Source organism: Folsomia candida, unplaced genomic scaffold (genome assembly GCF_002217175.1).
Source record: "Folsomia candida strain VU population unplaced genomic scaffold, ASM221717v1 Fcan01_Sc003, whole genome shotgun sequence".
NCBI classification, from domain to species: domain Eukaryota; kingdom Metazoa; phylum Arthropoda; class Collembola; order Entomobryomorpha; family Isotomidae; genus Folsomia; species Folsomia candida.
The window spans coordinates 14,204,291-14,223,260 of record NW_019091195.1 but is presented as its reverse complement, the minus strand read 5'-3'; the positions used below and the strand labels follow the sequence as shown (position 1 = coordinate 14,223,260).

Genomic DNA, 18,970 nt, shown 5'->3' with positions numbered 1-18,970 from the left:
TCAGACGATGATTATGAGAAACATATTAACAAGAAGTGGAACAAAAAACCTCTGAATGGCGAGGATGAGTCATCATCAGTTTGAAATTTCAGGAGATTAACGTTAGTTCATCAATCTTTTACGTTTCCGGTCAAATTCGTAAAGGTTATGCATACGTGTGGTTGCATATAAATATAAATTGAAACAACATTGTAGCTTCTATTTGTTGCAAACGAAGTTAAAGACAGAGTCAAACTAACTATTAAGGCACAATTAAATTAAAGAAAGTTTATAACTTTTTGACTTGTATAATTAAGTTGCATTAGTTAAGCACATTCTAAACTATAAACGTTGCTTACAATAATTGTTTACACATAAATATTTTCCTACTTCACTTTTCTCACTTAAAATTACATAATATCCTCATTGTGCTTAAGTAACGTGGATGTGTGCTCTTGTTTCGCAACACTTGAATTTTTATATCTGCATCAAAAATCTCACTTTTCCTCTACCTATGATTTTGTTACGTTTTGCTTGACATCATCCCAGAAGTTCGTATATACAACAGTGCAAATTGCAAAGAGTCATAAAAATGAAAGATAATACCAGTCGGCTGCATTTATTAATAATTTTACTATTACAGTGTTGGCACTACCATTAACAGGAGCGTCAAACCAGACTGCAACTACCCCATAACAATAACAAAGAGACAGATACACATTATGAATTTTTAAGCAGTAAACTTTAGGCCACTTTCCCTCGCACTTTGATTTTACTTACAAAATGGTATTTAAATTTAGATGATTTGGTCTAATTTATCTTGTACACAATTACATAGCTTTGGCAGAACCAGATAATGAGACAAAATGACCTAAAGGTAGAGTATACACAGATAAATCTATTCTTCCAATGTACAAGCACTACTAAATTAGTAGTGCTAATTAGTTTGTTAGGTTTTTATGTTTATTTTATGAGGACCTTCGTTAACTGGGTGTGCCGTGTGATCGATCAAGTAAAATAAATACTAAACTAGAACAATGGGATATTAAAATCTTCTTAAATTCAAATTGATTTGAGGTTTTACATAAAAGTGGTAGAAACCCAAATCCAGGTTATTCGTAATACATGGAGATGGTATTCATCTCCATATGACTAAATGACACCCCTTCCTGATTCAATATTCCATGCTGGATCAAACAAAATAAAAATAACCTACAGTGCAGACTTCATTTAGCCCGAGTCAGGGAAGTTTGCTTCTAAATTTTTGTCAGAATTGACCGGGTTATCACTCCCTGAGGTGGGGATGGCCGAATGTTTGATTTACTTTGATTTGGCACACGTTTTTTTAGTAATTACAACCCCTCGCTCTTGACTACGAAGCTCTTTATAATCGCTCGCTCGCTTCTTTATAATCTTGAACTTCCAAAGTTGTATTGGCTACGCATATGACAATTTTTGGTCTCCAAAAATTTCAGCTGAAAATAGCGACTTTTAAAAAGCGGTATAGGTATGGATTATCCGACACACAAACATACCGGTTCTATAAGCCCTGACTAGAGCTAAAAAGGATCAAAAGTAGGGTATTATTGTGAATAATATAAATACAAATTGTCAGATACTGTTGTGTCCCAAGCAGAAATATAAACATACAAATAATTTTTTTGCATGTATGGGAAACGATAGTGGATCGACTCGGGATCAGTCAGTGTGCGCTTATAATAAATCAAATAAATCTGAATATGAAAGTAAATATTGATAAAGCCAGATCGAATACAAAACAGCCACCTACAAAAATCTACAACTGCAAGTAAACAATAGACTGCTAACAGACAAAATAAATTCCCATGTCCTCAGCGATGATAATCCCGCAGGTTAACGTAGCATTTATTTGCATCAGTGTATCGCAGGCACTGTTTACTGATATAGGATATAGGATATAGGATATGCCAACTTCCGTTATTATTATTACCTCCTAGAGCCCTAGACATACATACATATTTACTATGCATCGTATACAACCAACTTATCATCATCGCCATTTGATTTCCCGATCAATTCTGATTTTCTCACTGCGACAAACTTTTTCAGAGAATACAGCTGTCAGCTCAGGTCACAACTAAACGAAACCTGTCATTATGGGAAAACAAAGTAAGAATATTTCGGTACGGTTGATAGTTTCGAGATTGGAGAAACGTGAGCAGAAAAGGAAATGGAAATGATAAAGTATCATTTATCCGTTTAGGCAGTTTGGACAAATTAACATGTCTGACTCTGCGTCGCGTGCAAATGGCAAATTACGAGTGAACCCGTATTTCATATACACGTTTCTCATCACAGGACATTGATAAGTCAGCTATTCCGCAAAATCGAAGAGAGGACAGTAATGAAGAAAGTACGGCCATCCGTCCAATGTTCAAAAAGCTTGCATTATTCTAAGGTTGTCGACTTTGCTTAAACATTTATTATTAGCAATAATGCAGCACTATTTCAAAGGGTGTAGATAATAGTTGAGCATACGTATAACAATTCCGATCCAATTCGTATAAGACATTAGGATTAACATTACTGGTGTGTAGGATTGTGTTTAGTGTGAACGAGTATCAAGAGAAAACTATAGGCTAACCTTTTATATAAATACATGCGTGTTTTAACCTTAGAATTGAAACTAAGTCAGGTCTGTTCACTTCCTCTAGCAAAAGTTTATCGGACAAGCGGAACAATAATAACAAAGTATCGCAAAACTGTGGAAAATTCAGTATGCCAACTGCATGATGGATTATTAAATATATTTTCTATAAAAGAGTTTATGTGTGTCTGTAATGCTTTTTGTTTTGGATACAAGTAGGAATTGTTGAGACAAGAGCACATTTTTATAACTAATTATTTTAATGTGTCTAAGAAGCAGAGTTCACTTGTCAGTATCAATTTAATACAAAAGTAAATTATGTATTCTGAATCCGTGGTATAAATGCTCACATAATACAGTAAATTTTTGTATTAGTGTCAATGCCAATGTTACAAAATCAGTTCAATAAGCAGCAGCATCATGCAAGCCATTCGACCAATTCCATCTTTAACGTGTCCCCTGCCGAGAAGTGAAAGGCTCCATGTTCATGAATTTAACAAATAAATAAATCTCAGCAAGCTTATAGCTTCATAGCTGTGTGACTGAGCAAGTCAAGTATCTCAAGTATGTATACTTTGTATTCATGAGTTGAAACTGAGAACCTATTTAAAGCCAACGTTATTATTGTGTCCAAAAGGAAAAGTCTCAAGGGAGTCACCTAATTGCACAATTTTGGACGATTTAAGGTCTATTAAGCAAATAATGCAACAGCACTGTAGATAAGATAAATGAGATGGCAAAATTTAAAAAAGCAGGTATCATGGATGAAAAGGAAACATACAAAATCTAACAATAATGACTTGCGTTGACAGTATTGTGTCACCAACGTCAAATCAAAATCAAGGAGTTTCCCAATCAAACGAAATGCTGTCTGGGTGTATTATATAAATATCTAACAACCATCTGCAACTTTTCAGAGAAACATGTGGAAATAAGGATCGTACTGTGAAAAGACAAAGGAGTGTTTACAAATCCATCAATCACATGAAAAGACATTCCTTTAAAACGTCATGATTATTTCCATGTGTTTCTGGTTGACCACTACTATTCTCCACATCGGATGATGATAGTCACTTTGCCTGGCCTGTGTATATTGTTTCTTTTGGGAATAAAAGAAATCAAATATTTACCACGACAGTAATTGTAATAAATAAACCAAAATTGTATATGGAGTATTTTAGTACAGTACATAATCTCTGATTTTAAGTAAGTTGTATAATAATTGTATTATAAAATTGGCAGAATTGTTAGAAAATTAAATTGCATTCAAAACAAGTATCGTGTATTATGTGTACTATGCAATATGTGGTCACGACTCAGGATATTACATCTTCTAGCATTATTGGCCGTTGGAACAGCGTGTCAAGGTAAACTGTGTATGGCTGATCTACAAGGCGACACAAGAAGAGCATTTATACATACAAATGCACGAAGCAAGTGCAAATTTAACGAGTTACGAGTCCATCTCAAGCCATAAGTGTCTCTTATAAGTTGACATCTCGAGGATCCCTCCCATTCGAAATGTCTTCACGTAAAATGATCGTGTACACTCATTAAATACAATTTAGCGTGGATAAAAACGTAACGGTATTTCATACGATGATGCGACCAGTCAACATGTTTGGTATGCATAATATGGTAGAGAATTTGGCGACAAATACGACGGCCAAGTCAACTTAAAGCCGTCAATAATAACTAGTCAATTAAAAAATACCAAAATTAACAGAGAGTGCACGCTCACATCCAGCAGACGCATTTTAAACAATAAATAAATATAACCCTGGCCTGTCAAGTTCAGAGGGTTTATCGTTGAAAACTTTCAATTTAGGATTAGCCCAGCTCTATATAATAGATGTACGAGTAGCGAGTATGCACAAAAATAATCGAGATAAATAATTATTAGAAGAATCATAGTCAGTTAAATAAAAACCCACATGAGCTCAGCCGAGCATACTATTCGGTTCTCTTTGTCTTTAACAATACTTTCAATGACAATGTAATCTTCTCTGTAAAAAAATAATTCTGAGTCCTTCTTCAAATCGAATAGTGCAAGTATGACGATGATGACGATATCGCAGAGCGGTCAATCAAAAAATTGTCAGATAAATAGTATTAATATGACCAAATAAAGCCAAGACCTTTATCAAGCCAAGACGTGCAAGGTGCTGCTGGTCAGGTTAGTCAAGATTATATATTGCTACTAAAGGATCAATCTAATCACAATTAAAACCTTCAAAGTAATTATCATTAGGACTACTTCAGTCGAACATTTTCATGAAAAAATTAAAGCCATCACAAAGAGTTGCCAAAAGCGAAATATACTCCAACTGAGAAAAGACCAGTGTATGACATCATCGTGATTGAAGCTTCATTTTACCGGACCAAATATGACTACTAGTAGAAGCCGTTTAAAAAAATATTGAGATTATGAGGAGGATGATATGAAAAATTATGAAAGCTAATTGATTGAAAGCTGAGTTACTTGCACCGTAAAGCAATAAAGATAATATTTTCAAAATGCATACAATTTGCAACGGACGAATAGCTCCTGGGTCCAACAGTCAAAAATCCTTTCGTCAACACCAGCATGAGACGCAGAGATTCGAGATGATGAAGTGAATGTCCCAAACAAATCACTCGGAGCAGATTCTGGTATCACAAAAATCCGAAATCGTCACCTCCTTGCAAAGGCTCATAGTGGCGAACACACGCAGGAAGTCAGTCACTTTTGAACACGAGTGAAATTCAAAACAGTGCGATCCCATGATTATTTGTTACGAGTGGAGAGTGAATGAGAAAAGGATGCAGAGTCTTTATTTCCGGCTATGATTTTTGGAACGAGACGACGACCGTCAACTATGTTCATCTGCAAAGTTTTTAAAACTCTAGAACTCTGGTGGTTTCCTCACGTTACTCGCAGGGGGCACATACGCACAGTGAAGAAAATGAATAAGGAATGAAATGGACGGCTAAATCGCTAATGATACAAAATACCTGCCTGTCTGTGAGACAACAAGGTACTGAATCTGAGCTACTTGAGGGTTGGTTGGTTGGTTGAGCCAAGACCGAGTCGAGAGAATACAGTTATCTGAATCTGCAAACCCATGCAATTTCTGCAGTAGGGAATCAACTCCTCAGCTATTCCATCCCAATTCCCATCCTTATATTATATTATTTCTCTAACCTTTTACACTTGCCTGCTCAATACCAACTGACCATTTATGATGAGAAGCTCTTTTCTTGTTTCCCTATCTCCATCAGCCCACACCAACAACAACGCTATCAACCAGTGCCACCATGCAACGTTGCAAGTTATGCATATGAAATAACCGTTGATATTATTATGTACTATACACTATCTCACGGTTATAAAATTCTCATCTTTTTCCGGACATAATTTTGTCACACCGTGAGCACAGAGAGTGGAATTTTAGATTTATCCTAAAATAAATCGCTTCGACTAACTGATGATTCAGCCCATACATGCAAGTCATAAACCTAACTAGCCAGTAAATAGTGAATAGTTTGAAACTGATTGTGGAAGCGAACTACATGACACGCGGTCGTGACTTTTAAATTCTTTTCTCATTTCGTCAGCCACTAAATGTCGCAGTATCACTTCAAATTTATACGCAATTAAATATTTAAAGACGTAGAAATATTTTACTAATTACACAAATAGGGACTTGAAATAAAAATCTTCTCAGCCAAATACACAATGACTAGTTTTATGAACTTGTTGATAAAGTTTATGTATGCAGCCAACTTCATTTAGAGTGCGATCCTTCAATAAATATACCAGAGGCATTGAGACTATTTGAGACATCGCCAAGTACTAAATCTAAAGCATTTTTAGAAACAGGTTCGAAAAAGTTATTGATGTCCAAAAATAAATGAGATAATGTCATCCAATCCAACGACCATCTGCTGGACATTATACATCATATGCATTACGACTTACGACCCTTTGAGAAATTACAGATTAATTATCATGATTATATCAAGAGTGGAAATTCTTAATCCGAGGCATCCGAGCATCATCTTTTCACAAGGAATTTATATTAAGGTAAAATGATGCAAGTAATTGCGTAGCATATGTAAATTTCAAGTAAACACTCCAATCGGTATTCTTCATAAAATGGCTGCCCATGTTAAGAAGTGATATCATTTAATGGTTTCAATAACTTGTTGCGAGTTGTAAGTCAGGTGTTCCATGTTCCTTGATCTCAATCAAATAAAAGACGGATGGTCAAAATGTGTTCATGATACCACTCAATTATGTACCTACCCACTTTACAACAAACATTAAGAAACAAATAAGTAAATGCTTCAGTAATTGTGAGTATGAAACATAAAGTTGCAGTATTAAAAGGAGCACAGCAGGACACTCGACAAGATGCAGTTCCCAATACTGATGTACTTTTCGGAAGAAGTTGCCACAACCTTTTGTCATTTGCTGTCGTAAGCGACAACTGGATATACATCACCCATGATCAAATGACCAAATACAACAAATTGTACTTGAATAATTCCTCCAGATATGGAAGAATCCTGTCGTGAGATAATGTGATTTAGTCCAAACATTTAACATGTTTACTGATCTAATAAACCATAACACAACATGTTTTGTAAATCAACGTCAGATCGAAATGGAGAAGATGACATAAATGTTTATGCAAAATTACAATGTCAATGTCAAATAAAATTATTGCAAATGTCAAATTATGGCATAATGATTTAAATGATGGGTATAAAGTCACAATAAAAGATTGCATTTCCTTGCTTCTGATAATTGCCAGGATTGCAACGTTTGCTACCGTGATACATACATCCTTCCTACGCCATCAATTAATAATACCACAAAGTCAGGCCATATCAAACCAGTGAAGACAGACAGGAACAAAATAAAACTCGGAAATGAAACATTTATCAGAGCATCCCATCTCATTGAAAGAACTCATCGCAATTATGTTTAGGCCAAATGTGGACACCCAACAGAAGATTATTGACTCCATATTTGAAACAAAGATTATTCATTGAACTTGTGGAGGCGATGATTATTATGGTTCGCTGAAAAATCAACGGCTCTAAATTGAAACTAGATCAAAAAAGCATAAATGCCTGCAGGGTATGCGGAAATTAAGATATGAATAGTCATGCGGTCACACAATCTGCAAAGAACGTATTACTAATTTAATTTCATCCTTAAAAGATAATCGAACGAAACATCTTAATCGAATGGATAACAACACCTCTTTACGTAGGCTGTGATTATACTTAACATTGTGGATCACATCACGTAGATTCATGACCAATGACATTGATCTTCTCCAACTACAACTTTGAGCCAGTAAATTATTATATTAAAGATAACTAATAATTAATAATTCGCTTCCATATGAAGTTGATATTGAACATTACTATCTTAAGAAAGCTGCTACCAAAATGACCGACAAACTTGAGGTTACGTAGTAAGTAGGATACGTAGTATCTTCGTTGTGGACTGAGAACTCAAAACTCGATTATATATTAGTTATCAAATTATAAAATTCTTGCAAATTTTCTGATTTCTGTGAACCATAAAATACGTCACATAGTTCCATGTGGTAAGCGAAAATGGCATAAATATTAAATTATTATCTTCATCACTAGATTAACTCAATAATTGTCAAGAGCAGCCCCGCCTTTTCCACTAGTAATGCCACCAACGCATGTGATATGTATTAATAATAAATACCTGAAAAGTATGCTAGTGGGGGTTTCCCTTGAAATCGCAAACCTAACAACTCAATGGGTAGTGAGAAAGTTTTGAAGGACGAATACATGTAAAGAAACGGCAAATTAATATATATCAAAGTCAATGGATATATTTATTTTGTACTATTTAAAATGACCAAGAATTTAATCAGATAATTATCGAAAACCAGCATAAATTCTATTTTTGGAAACGAACCGGAAAAGTAACAGTGGAAGGTTTCTGAATTAAATAAAGCACTCTGGTATTATGATCATTTGATGGCTAATAATCTGAATCAAATTGACTGGAAGGAACTGAGAAAGATGGAAAAACTACTGTGACAAAATATTACACCTCATATGTATAAAGCTACAGAGGTATATGACTAAAAGTAAAGTAAACTCGTAGTCAGGTCTGCGTCTTGCAGTCGACTTGAAATACAGCTTGACGTAAATGCGGAAACCAATCGACTCTGATTCTATAAGGGAATCATAAAAAAAGTTTGCAGATTAACACATTAGATCACAATTTAGAACGCTATAATAATATGTACACATTATATGGGTCTTAATCGTTGTGGAGTACCTACCACAACAAAATTGTTGGCAATCGGCAAGAACGATAAGATCTTCGCGCAAAGATCTTGCTTGATCATTCGATCGATCTTGAGCTGGGTCGATAGAGGAAGACCTTAAGTTTAGAGTAATAAATAGTTTTTATCTCATGGTTAAAAGTAAGTAACGGTGTGGTAGACTAGTATCAAAATATACTGAAATACTTTCACAGCCAAGAAGAGAGAATTAGAAATTAAAAGCAATCTTTGGTTGTAGTAGCACAAATGTAGCATTATATTAAATAATAAAATAGCCTTATCAACAGGTAGACATTTACCTTGCTTCTTATGAAATGCATCTCGTAGATGATAGAACATGGATCTTGTCTTTCGCATCCGTTCGTTCGATATTGTTTAACATTTCGAGAGAAAAAAACGTGTTGAACCAGTCAAGTGATGCTGAGGAAGAGATCTCTGTTTTGAATTCAATTGATGGATGCATTAAATATTATAACAATTAAGCCAAAAATACAACCGTTGCTTAATGGCTACACAATGTCTATGTCTTTTAAATTCGCCAACGAGGTAGTCGCATATCCAACGTTATACAATCAATACCAAATTCATGTGTTAACTCAGCGCCTATTCTATGAGTTAGACCAATGGTTTGTTTCACCAAACTAAACTTCGGAAGTGTGACCCCAAATCTGCCATCTATTCTCCATAATTCTAATCCATTAAGTTTCGTTGCGAAGATAACTTGGTGAACCGGCTTACCTCTTTCGATATCGGTACGAGTCGTCACGAGGGGTTGATTTTCTTCGCTTGCTTCTGGAACGAGACTTTGTCCGAGACCTAGACTTACTTGATACAATATAGCAATCCTTGGACTGTGACCTGGATTTTGAGTCCGACGACGAAATCGATTCGGTATAGTCCCGACGACGCCGTTTCTTGCCTCGGTCTCTGCCCCTCCCTTTCGAAGAGTCGGCAGTGTCCTCCCCACGCGACCTAGATGGTGATCGGCTCCTACTCCGGTCATAAGATGAAGAATGTTTCTTTCGTTTCCCACGTGTTCGTGGCATCTGTGGTCAAAAAGTAATAGGTTATTATCCAAAATGTACATTATGTGGTCACCACAAAGAGGCCATACAAAAGTATAACTACTTAACATTCGCATAAGTTTGAACATGGTTAGTCCAAAAATAATACTGTGCAAGAGACTTACGATCGCTTCGGATATGTACTTCAGTGCGTCCTTTAGGTACTCCACGACGGCTCCAAATTTGCCTCCCTGCTCTTGAGGTCGAGAACGTCCTTCAGACTTCAGAAGAGGCTGAATTGCCCCTTCTCGTCCGATACACCACACACCACCAACTACGAATTACTGTTCAGAAAGTCTGCTAATTTGTCACTGGAGAATTCCAAAAACGATTAAACTGATTATTATACGTGTCCAGTAGTTCTGGAGAATCCACAAACGACAAGTGTAGCAAGTGTAATTAGTACTAATTTCCACCAGTTATTAATCAGTCTCCTTAAATCAGAGATTACTTGATTGAAGTATTTTATGTCGAAACTTTTGAAGTAATAATTTTCAGTAGGTTTAAAAAACAGTTGATTTCAAACGAAGAGCAAGCAGAAGCAACACACTATGTAGTTTTTTTGTAAAGCAGAAAATGTGGTGGGCCGTGGAAGTCGGGGTACTTGTCGGATAGACGGCGCCACTCGATCAACTTTTGTCACGTATGTTGGTTGCATTTTACATTAAAATTACAAGTTTTCAGACAAATTTTCATTATAAAAATATTACAAAATTGTCAGAATTTATTCTTCTCAATTGAAAAAGTATAGGTTAATGGACAAATTGGGGCGTACAAGCCATTATTATGCATTTTTAGCTAAATTCAGGTTGAAAAAGCCCAGATTTTGGTTTGTCAGCTCTAAGTTTACCTTTAATATGATATTGTTTGTTATTGTTGTTATCCCATGCAGGATTTGCGCCCACAACCTGGTCGTCCGGGTCTCTGCTCATGTTATCCCTTTCCTTTTGGAGGAGACGATCCAGCTCCATCAATTTCGACTCCTCCGCCCCCAACGATATTCGGTACGGGAGAGGCTCGACTTGCATCGTGCTCCGCCATGGCGGTTGATCGGGCAAGTATAGTCCTTGAGGCAAAGTTACTCTGTCCACCCCATTTTGTCCTTGAGGCCGGCTCTTGTATATGCAGTTACTTGTCGCAAATCGACCTTTACCTCGGTACTGGTACATGGCTCTGTATTCTGTCAGCAGTGGTCCTCCTGGAGGGTTTTGGCGGAGATTGTTCTTTTCTCGGTCAACTTTCGCTACTTAAGATTAAATGGAAGCTTTCATCAACCAATTGGAAATCATAATACAAATTTCTGTTAGTACTGATCATACGTGGTTTTTGACATTTTTGGTTGTTATTATTACGACGAAAGACACATGGGTTATAGCAATTCATTTTATTGTTACGGCCGCCCTCGATTGCAGGCTGCTCAGTGATGGAATTTATGTATTTGAATATGCGGCATTGGCGACACATTCCACATTTACAATGAACAAATCGACATCTTCTGCACCCTGGCATCCCGGATTCATCCCCATTTGCACAACACTTTAGTGAGACGCAGAAACGCGGATCTCCGCAAGATTGGCGAGACTTATCACGGTTACAGGAAAGAGGTTCTCCGCAACAGTGATTTGTAGAATTTAATTCACAATTCATGTTTTGTTTGTGACAAAAACTTTTTTTTAATGCTACAAATAGATGCACCTATGATTCTGAAATACAAAATGTGCATGTCTAAAAAAACATGATCAGACTAATCGCAAAGACGTCACGGAAATATTTTTATCATTTATATAAAATCTTGAAAATCAACTCAATTAATAATTATTTTAAAAAATTGCAGCTTTATCTAAATAAGTCCTTTGATAAATTGTCGATCACAAATGTTTTGAATTCGGAAAATTCTTTATCCTCCACAAATGAGTCCATCAATTTTCTCGGGTCCTCTGATAAATCTAGTCTTCGAATCTTATCTCGTAAGCCTTGACTCTTCAGTAGATCAACCACCCTGCTTCTTAATGCTAGAAAATATCCAAATCTTTGATGAGAACCATATCAATAACTATACACCAAATAGTTAAAGCTTCTTACAATCTTCGACCGCCAATTTTTCCAGAGCTTCTGGTTTGATTGTGTCCACCGTGGGATATAAGTACTCGACTCTTCCTCGTACTAAACTTATCTTTTGTGGGCTTTTTATCAGCTTACAATTTACTTCGTTGTTTTTGTCCATCACGGTTTCTTCGTTCATAGTAGATATGCAATTAATTCCACCCTTATGAGCCTTATAGCAGGAGACCGAGCAACTACAAATTAAAGTATTTGTTTTATCATTACATTTATCTTTCATGGTAAACTTTGAGTCATATGCATTAAATAATATATGTATAAATATATTTAACGATTTTTGTTAAATAACGTACTACTTAAGCAGGCATAGTGGACATTTGTATGAAGAATCAGCATCTCCACATTCACAGCAACGTTTCTCTAGAATCGCTTCAGGCTTTCCATAACTATCAGAGAACGTATTATTGAATCTTTGCTGCTTCTTGTTCTTTTGGTAGCGTGGTCTTCCGCCACCTCTCCGTTTAAAAGACATTTCACTTCTTTCCGGTCTCCAATTTTGATAAGGCTGCAATGGTTGAGTTGGATCAAACCTTACTGGTTCATGGTGTTGCTGATTCGGAATTAGAGCTGGTGGGTAATTACTGCCAGCGTTGTCAGACATAATATGTGGTAGCATTGGCTTGTTGGAGTGCCCCCCACGATTGTATGGTCTCGACCTGTTGCTGTTAGGGTTAAATTGTGGCGGCCGTGGCTGATATGCGTCATTATTACCGCTCGTATTGGTTTCTTTTTTGCTGTAGTAGCTGCTAAAGACAGTGGGACGTTTTTGTGGGGGAGGTCTGCGAGGTACATGAAGTGATGGATTGTGACACCGTGGGTTAAATTGGTCCCAGTCAGGCTTTGGTAAACGACGACCCTCGGAACAAACGTTTTGCATCCTCGATCAATTAAAATGGACTGCGTCGATAGTAATTGTCCTGCTCGCTCGTTCTAAATGTTCTAATATCAAAATAAAATAATTTCTACATTATTAGAATTATAAGCCTGCATGCATATTGAAATGATTCATTTAATTACCTTTAAACACCAGAGTTTGGATTTACACTTGGTAGAAGTTACTTTATTAGCTACAATTTCAAATTTTCAACTCTATAAAAATATTTTATGTTGAATATTATTGTTGAATTGAATGTTACACGCGCACGTTTATTTTGCTCGTTTGTGTCGCATTCGCTCAATAAATGAGCCAAAACAATGTTTGCTGGGGCTGAATGATAAAGTAAGAAAATTGTAATAAATACAAAACAATTTTCATGTACTAAACAAAGTAGCATTGTCTGATAAATTATTTTGCGTGATTTTATAATCAATCTATGAGATTCGTTACTTGATTAGTGTTACAAACATTTGATATGATCATATTTGTTCGTCCCTGTCCCTACTTCATTATTGTTATTCAGTATGAACAAAAATACGACACAAATTTCATTGTGTCGTGTTCATACTATTATGCATCAAATTTTGTAATGGGACTGACAGCTCATGGCATACCATTCTAGTTGGAATTTCAAAACCTGGAATGTGTCCAGGAGAAAGCTTGAAGATGCATGATTGTAGTTCAATCTTGGGAGAAAGTTCGGGAGACAAGTATTGAACAAACGCTGCCAAATCAGGAGCGTAGTTATGCCCACAGAATAATATATATTGGAACTTGAAAAGTAATAAGAACACAAAAAATCTCAGGAAAACTGCTAACACCCGCACCCATCAATTAAGACGATTCTTTGGTTGTTAGTTTACAATATTTTAATTTCAAGACAACTCGTCTTCAGTGATTGCATACATAATAGTCTGGAATCGCTTGATCCACATTTTGCCTATTTCCCTACATTCTATTTTCCTCTGTATCCTACATCTTAGACAATGGCGGAGGGAACCTTGCCCAACAACCAACTGACTTTGGTGAAATACGACAACCCCACTCTGGTCACCACTCATGACAAAAAAGCTCAGAAACGACACCTTCAGGTACCAGCACCGTTTATTCGTCTGTGAATATTGTATGTATGTCCATTTATTCCCCAAACCATCAACGTCAAACCATCATTAAGTGTTTAGTTTATTCTGTGATACCTAATCTATAATAAGTATACGCATTCTTATCAATCTACTATACTGCTAAAGATACTAGATATATAATGCCAACTTTAATTAGGCGATGGGAGGTCGTCCAACTACCCCCGGGTTCCCGCAAGCACCCAACATTCCTGGCCTTTCTGGACCTGGAAATGTGTGTCAGGATGCTGGAATGAGCAAGAAGGAAACGGAAGAAATTTTAAATGCGATCCTTCCACCCAAAGAATGGGAAGAAGAAGGAAAATTGTGGAGGCAAATGGTCTGGACATACATATTTTGTTTTATTTATTAAAAATCATACTAGCGAACTAAATTATCTGTACGACAAATTATTTAACAATTAGGTTTCAAGCGTTCCAGCCACTCGGGTGGACGTCATAAATCTTCAGGAACATTTAGATATGCGGCTGAAGCAACGCCAGGCTCGCGAAACCGGGATTTGTCCAATTCGTCGAGAGCTGTATTCGCAATGTTTCGGTTAAAAAATTGAGATAAAAAGTCACGTGGAACTAAAAATATGCTGAAATTATTAATCCTACTGTTACACCAGATGAACTGATTCGTCAAGTGACCATCAATTGTGCTGAAAGAGGTTTGCTCCTTCTCCGCGTTCGTGACGAGATCCGAATGACCCTGGCAGCCTACCAAGCTCTGTACGAAAGCTCCACGGCGTTTGGAATGTAAAGCTCTGATTTACTGGTCATCTTGTGTAATCTAAATACAGATAATTATAACTATAATCTACCTCGTCTGGCAGGCGAAAAGCACTGATGGCAGAATCAGGGAAGGCCGAACTTGAAATGAAAATCCAAGAAGTTATCGAGCGCAAAGAGAATTTAGAACGAGACACTCAAGAACTTCGAATTAAAATTGAACAACTTGAGAGAAAGTACAATGAGCAAAAAGATGCTGAAGAGAAGAAGCATGCAGAAGAAATCCAATTCCTCAAAAGAGCTAATCAACAGTTGAAGGTTTGTTTTGGCTATATATTGAGAAATTCGAATAACTTTACGAAGTACACTTAGTAGCACCTATGCAACTAATTTTCATCTCATTTCAGCAACAATTGGAAAGCATCATTGCACCAAAGAAAGGAGGATAACAATACTGCAATCAATCCTGTTATTGTAGAAATTTTAGCGATGAACTGTCAAGCAATATGAGCAAAAATTTTTCATTTTTACGGTTTGGAATATTTATGCAATCATTGATGGTGCGAATAATAAATAAATGAACGAGATATTCAAATTAATTTTTTAATGCAGACCTCAGTATTATTTATTAAAGTACGATATAAAAGTGGACAATTCTACTAAACGTCCGGTTCAGGTTCAAGCAAGTCAAATAAGTTTGATTTTTCAGTTTCGGAACTTGGCTCCCAATCTGAGCCAAAATCAAGTTCCTTTGAAATCTTTGAAAGTGCAGCTTTACTTTGTGACCTGTCCGTCCGTGCATCAAACTTGACGATATTTACCCCCGTGATGGGAGTAATATTGCTGCTTGACGATGTGTGCGAGCTGCTCGTAAACGGAATGTAAGATTCAGGCAATAAATCCTGATCCGTTGTTGAACTTTCTCCACCAGAGCTACTCGTCCGGAAATTGGTCAATGGGCTTTTATACTCGACTTTCGACTCGTTTTTGCACCCCAGCAAAATGCTGCAAAGTTCCAGCCCTTGCACAGATTTTATTGCGATTGCATCCAAGTCATTTTCAAGGTTAGTCTGCTCACTTCCAGGTTCAGAAGTAACATTGCTTTTTGCTACAACTGATTTGGCACCTGCAGATTAAAGAATTATTCGCCTACCAAAATCTTTGGGATAAAAATATTTCCATATATCTTTAGTTAGTTAATAATAATCACAACCACCTTCATCAGAGTTTCCTGGTATTTCGTAAATGCTTTGTCCAAGCGTGATTCCTCTTGAACCATGCAATTCGTATGAGCAACTCATGGGCACGCCCCCCGCTGACGTGTCCGTTCCCTCTTCGTCATCCGTCTCCGACCTTTGTCTAGTAAATTTCATAATAATTGAAGGCTCAGCCGATGAGGACTCGAATATCTCTTGAAAACTGTTTTCGACGTATTCAATTTCTAGCAAATCGTCGTCCTCTTCCAACTCGTTATCATGAATTTGCAGAGAAATATTTTCAAAGTGACATCCGTTGTCTCCTCCTCCAAGTGGATTTATCTCGTCAAGTTGATTTTGCATGCAATGCTCGTCATCAACTTCCTCGTCAATATTATAATTGTCTTCAGGGGCTTCGTTATTGGAGTCGGATGTGTCACTGCTGTCACTGTGTTCTAATTCTGCATCACCGTAGAGTTCAATTAATCCAGGCTGTTTAAACTCTAAGTAAAAAATAATAAATAGCAGATTTAGAAATAATTCCAAACACGTATTATGTATATTTGATGAAACTGGAATTGTAGAAATGACTTACCATCTCTGCAGAATTGTGTAGGAGGAAAATCCTTCACAAATTCTCCCGAGGATTTTTGGAACCCCAATTTTATCAAGTTGGTCATTTTCAATTTGACGTCCGCAAGATATGTCAAAATCGAAAATCGATACTCTTGCATTCTTATGGAGCTTAGGACCGGATATAAAGAAGCAAATACAAAATTATCAAATGTCGTCATTAGAATAGTTTTATATCTACTAATTGCACATGCTAAACATCATAATTGGCGAACATACATACGTAGACATATATTTGCGATTAAATAATAAATATTTCTGTGAAATTATAATCAACTATCGACGGTCTCACTTTGCTCACCAACTAAAATTATGGTTTAATTAATTATGTATCTGGCTAATAACTACATATATATGTATGTACATACGCATGTAGATCTACGTAGGCCAAAATCTATGTCAAAATATCTATTGGTGCGTATACCTACATATTTATGCATTTTTATACATATAATCCACAGTATATGAATACCTTTCTCCCTGCAATCGCTCAATGAAAATTTTGTGAAGACTTCCGCACAATTGAATCGCAGTTGGATCGGTGATTGCGCTTCGAATCCCGTCCAAATGGTTAAGAGCAATGAGCAGGACGTCTTTTGGGTGTTGACAAACGGTGTATTGATACCGCGTTGCGATCAAGGTCAGTTCGAAAAGCTAAATGTGAAGAAAAATTAGAGTTGTGTGATAAACAAATATTTTACATTGTGCATGTTACGCAAACTTACTTTCTCCATCGAATAGGCGTTGACGGTCATTATGGACGAATGCACCATGCGATCTATTAACGTCCTTATGTCCATCATATTCATTTCCAGGATTTGTAATTTACCCTTGACGAGGTTTTGCACCACCACTGGATGACAGACAGAGATTGCCAGGTCATTGTAAACTCTTTGTTGTAATTCTAGTTTTACTGACTGTGATTTCATGCGATGAGAAATTATATAAAACATTTCACCAGCCAAGTTTGTGTAAAATAGCAAATTTGCATCTGGAACCATTTTTTGTTGATCTTTGAATTGAATTGATCACAGTAGCTAAATTTAACTTCTTGAGGTGATATATTTCATCGTGTAGAATTAAACCTTAATAGTTTGTTTTAAATCAATTGTATTTATTTAAAAATTCATGTAAGCGTTAGTTAATACGATGACATGTTATTGATTGTCAATTCACTCGTTCTTTACTATTCTGCTACGTGTATGTAAATATATAGCTCACCAATAAATGCTCACAATTTACAAGAATATTGGTTTTATTCAGTCAGTGTGTGTACAAATACGTTTATGTGTATGTATATTGATTCATCGGTCTTACAATCGGTTTTTATATGTCAGCGAATCGAGGTGAAAGTATTTACTGAACCACTATTATTAGAAGCACTACATGTTATGTGGGTATGTCTGTGTCGAGTTGTCCTCAATTTTTGACGCTTAAAATGTGTACGAGTGAAAGCATTTCAGCAAAACAAACGATCAGTTGTATGCACTCCATTTACAGAGACAGAGACCTGTGGGACTTGGCCGTGTTTTGCTTTGGCTACCCGGGTGACGCTTGAAAACAAGTAGTTTTGGTTTTAATAAACCATGCAAATAGGCAGTGGGACTGAGCTTGATAAAACAGCCTGCAAAACAAACAGGAAGGAACGACCAACTAACACATTAGCAAACACGGGTTTCCAATCTCATGCAATTTGTTCCTCGTCGTCTGACGTTTCGGAGAGTAATAATAATAATATAATTCGTCTCGTCGCACACGCATAGGCACATAAAATATTTTCCTTAGAGACATTCGGATTTTATGTTATGCAGATTGCGACGTAGGACAAGAAGTTCTAGAACACTGCACTGCAGTCTTACTTGCAGTACATATTTCACCAAGTTCGTAGTAGGTTTATGTGCATGATAATAAAATTTTGGGACAACGGAAGCAGTAAAAGTGTGCTAAGAGTAACAACTACAGCGAGACAAGCTAATGATTGATGACCGTCAGACATTGATGAATTGTAACATCAAGGTACCGGGAACGCTTCTTCACGAGTATTTCAAACTGAAAATGAGAACTCGCACAAAGCTAAAGATTAACAGCGCAATAATCCAATGCGCTGTATAAGCATATATATGTTTACAACAACAGCAATCTAGTGTCAGAATTATTTTTGTAGGTTCAATGGGAACAAATAAGCAGGTTACTGACGACAATAATAATGCACCGGTAGAAACCCGCAATACTTTCCAGCTTTTTACGACCATAGTCAGCCTTATATGGTATTTACTCTACATTGCCGTAGTCT

The 18,970-nt window shown here is 36.5% G+C and overlaps 4 protein-coding genes across 6 annotated transcripts; 1 reads left to right on the top strand and 3 right to left on the bottom strand.

Annotated features, from left to right (window-relative positions):
* Window positions 1-8,441: 8,441 nt before the first annotated feature.
* On the bottom strand, window positions 8,442-10,537 carry LOC118432862 (serine/arginine-rich splicing factor 4-like). Its single transcript, XM_035850321.1, has 4 exons — window positions 10,124-10,537; window positions 9,673-9,980; window positions 8,932-9,032; window positions 8,442-8,820 (listed from the first exon to the last, which is right to left on the bottom strand). Exons 2-4 carry the CDS (start codon window positions 9,978-9,980, stop codon window positions 8,675-8,677), a joined length of 555 nt encoding a protein of 184 aa, XP_035706214.1. The 5' UTR covers window positions 10,124-10,537; the 3' UTR covers window positions 8,442-8,674.
* LOC110847031 (33 kDa inner dynein arm light chain, axonemal) lies at window positions 10,528-15,431 on the top strand. Of its 3 annotated transcripts, XM_035850315.1 has the most exons (8): window positions 10,528-10,641; window positions 10,891-11,002; window positions 13,980-14,087; window positions 14,275-14,454; window positions 14,540-14,672; window positions 14,746-14,875; window positions 14,953-15,166; window positions 15,256-15,428. In XM_035850315.1, exons 3-8 carry the CDS (start codon window positions 13,983-13,985, stop codon window positions 15,295-15,297), a joined length of 804 nt encoding a protein of 267 aa, XP_035706208.1. In that variant the 5' UTR covers window positions 10,528-10,641; window positions 10,891-11,002; window positions 13,980-13,982; the 3' UTR covers window positions 15,298-15,428. The 3 variants fall into 3 exon arrangements, with proteins under 3 accessions (XP_035706208.1, XP_035706207.1, XP_021949566.1); XM_035850314.1 differs by lacking the exon at window positions 10,528-10,641 and having other exon boundaries at window positions 10,670-11,002; window positions 15,256-15,431; XM_022093874.2 differs by lacking the exons at window positions 10,528-10,641; window positions 10,891-11,002 and having other exon boundaries at window positions 13,405-14,087.
* Window positions 11,758-13,286, bottom strand: LOC110846683. Its single transcript, XM_022093506.2, has 4 exons — window positions 13,137-13,286; window positions 12,413-13,058; window positions 12,081-12,295; window positions 11,758-12,010 (listed from the first exon to the last, which is right to left on the bottom strand). The coding sequence occupies exons 2-4, from the start codon at window positions 12,994-12,996 to the stop codon at window positions 11,835-11,837; spliced, it is 975 nt and encodes a 324-aa protein (XP_021949198.1). The 5' UTR covers window positions 12,997-13,058; window positions 13,137-13,286; the 3' UTR covers window positions 11,758-11,834.
* A 12-nt stretch (window positions 15,432-15,443) lies between the features above and the next one.
* Window positions 15,444-18,532, bottom strand: LOC110847029. Its single transcript, XM_022093873.2, has 5 exons — window positions 17,403-18,532; window positions 17,150-17,331; window positions 16,640-16,788; window positions 16,065-16,547; window positions 15,444-15,974 (listed from the first exon to the last, which is right to left on the bottom strand). Exons 1-5 carry the CDS (start codon window positions 17,676-17,678, stop codon window positions 15,508-15,510), a joined length of 1,557 nt encoding a protein of 518 aa, XP_021949565.2. The 5' UTR covers window positions 17,679-18,532; the 3' UTR covers window positions 15,444-15,507.
* Between the last annotated feature and the right edge of the window lie 438 nt (window positions 18,533-18,970).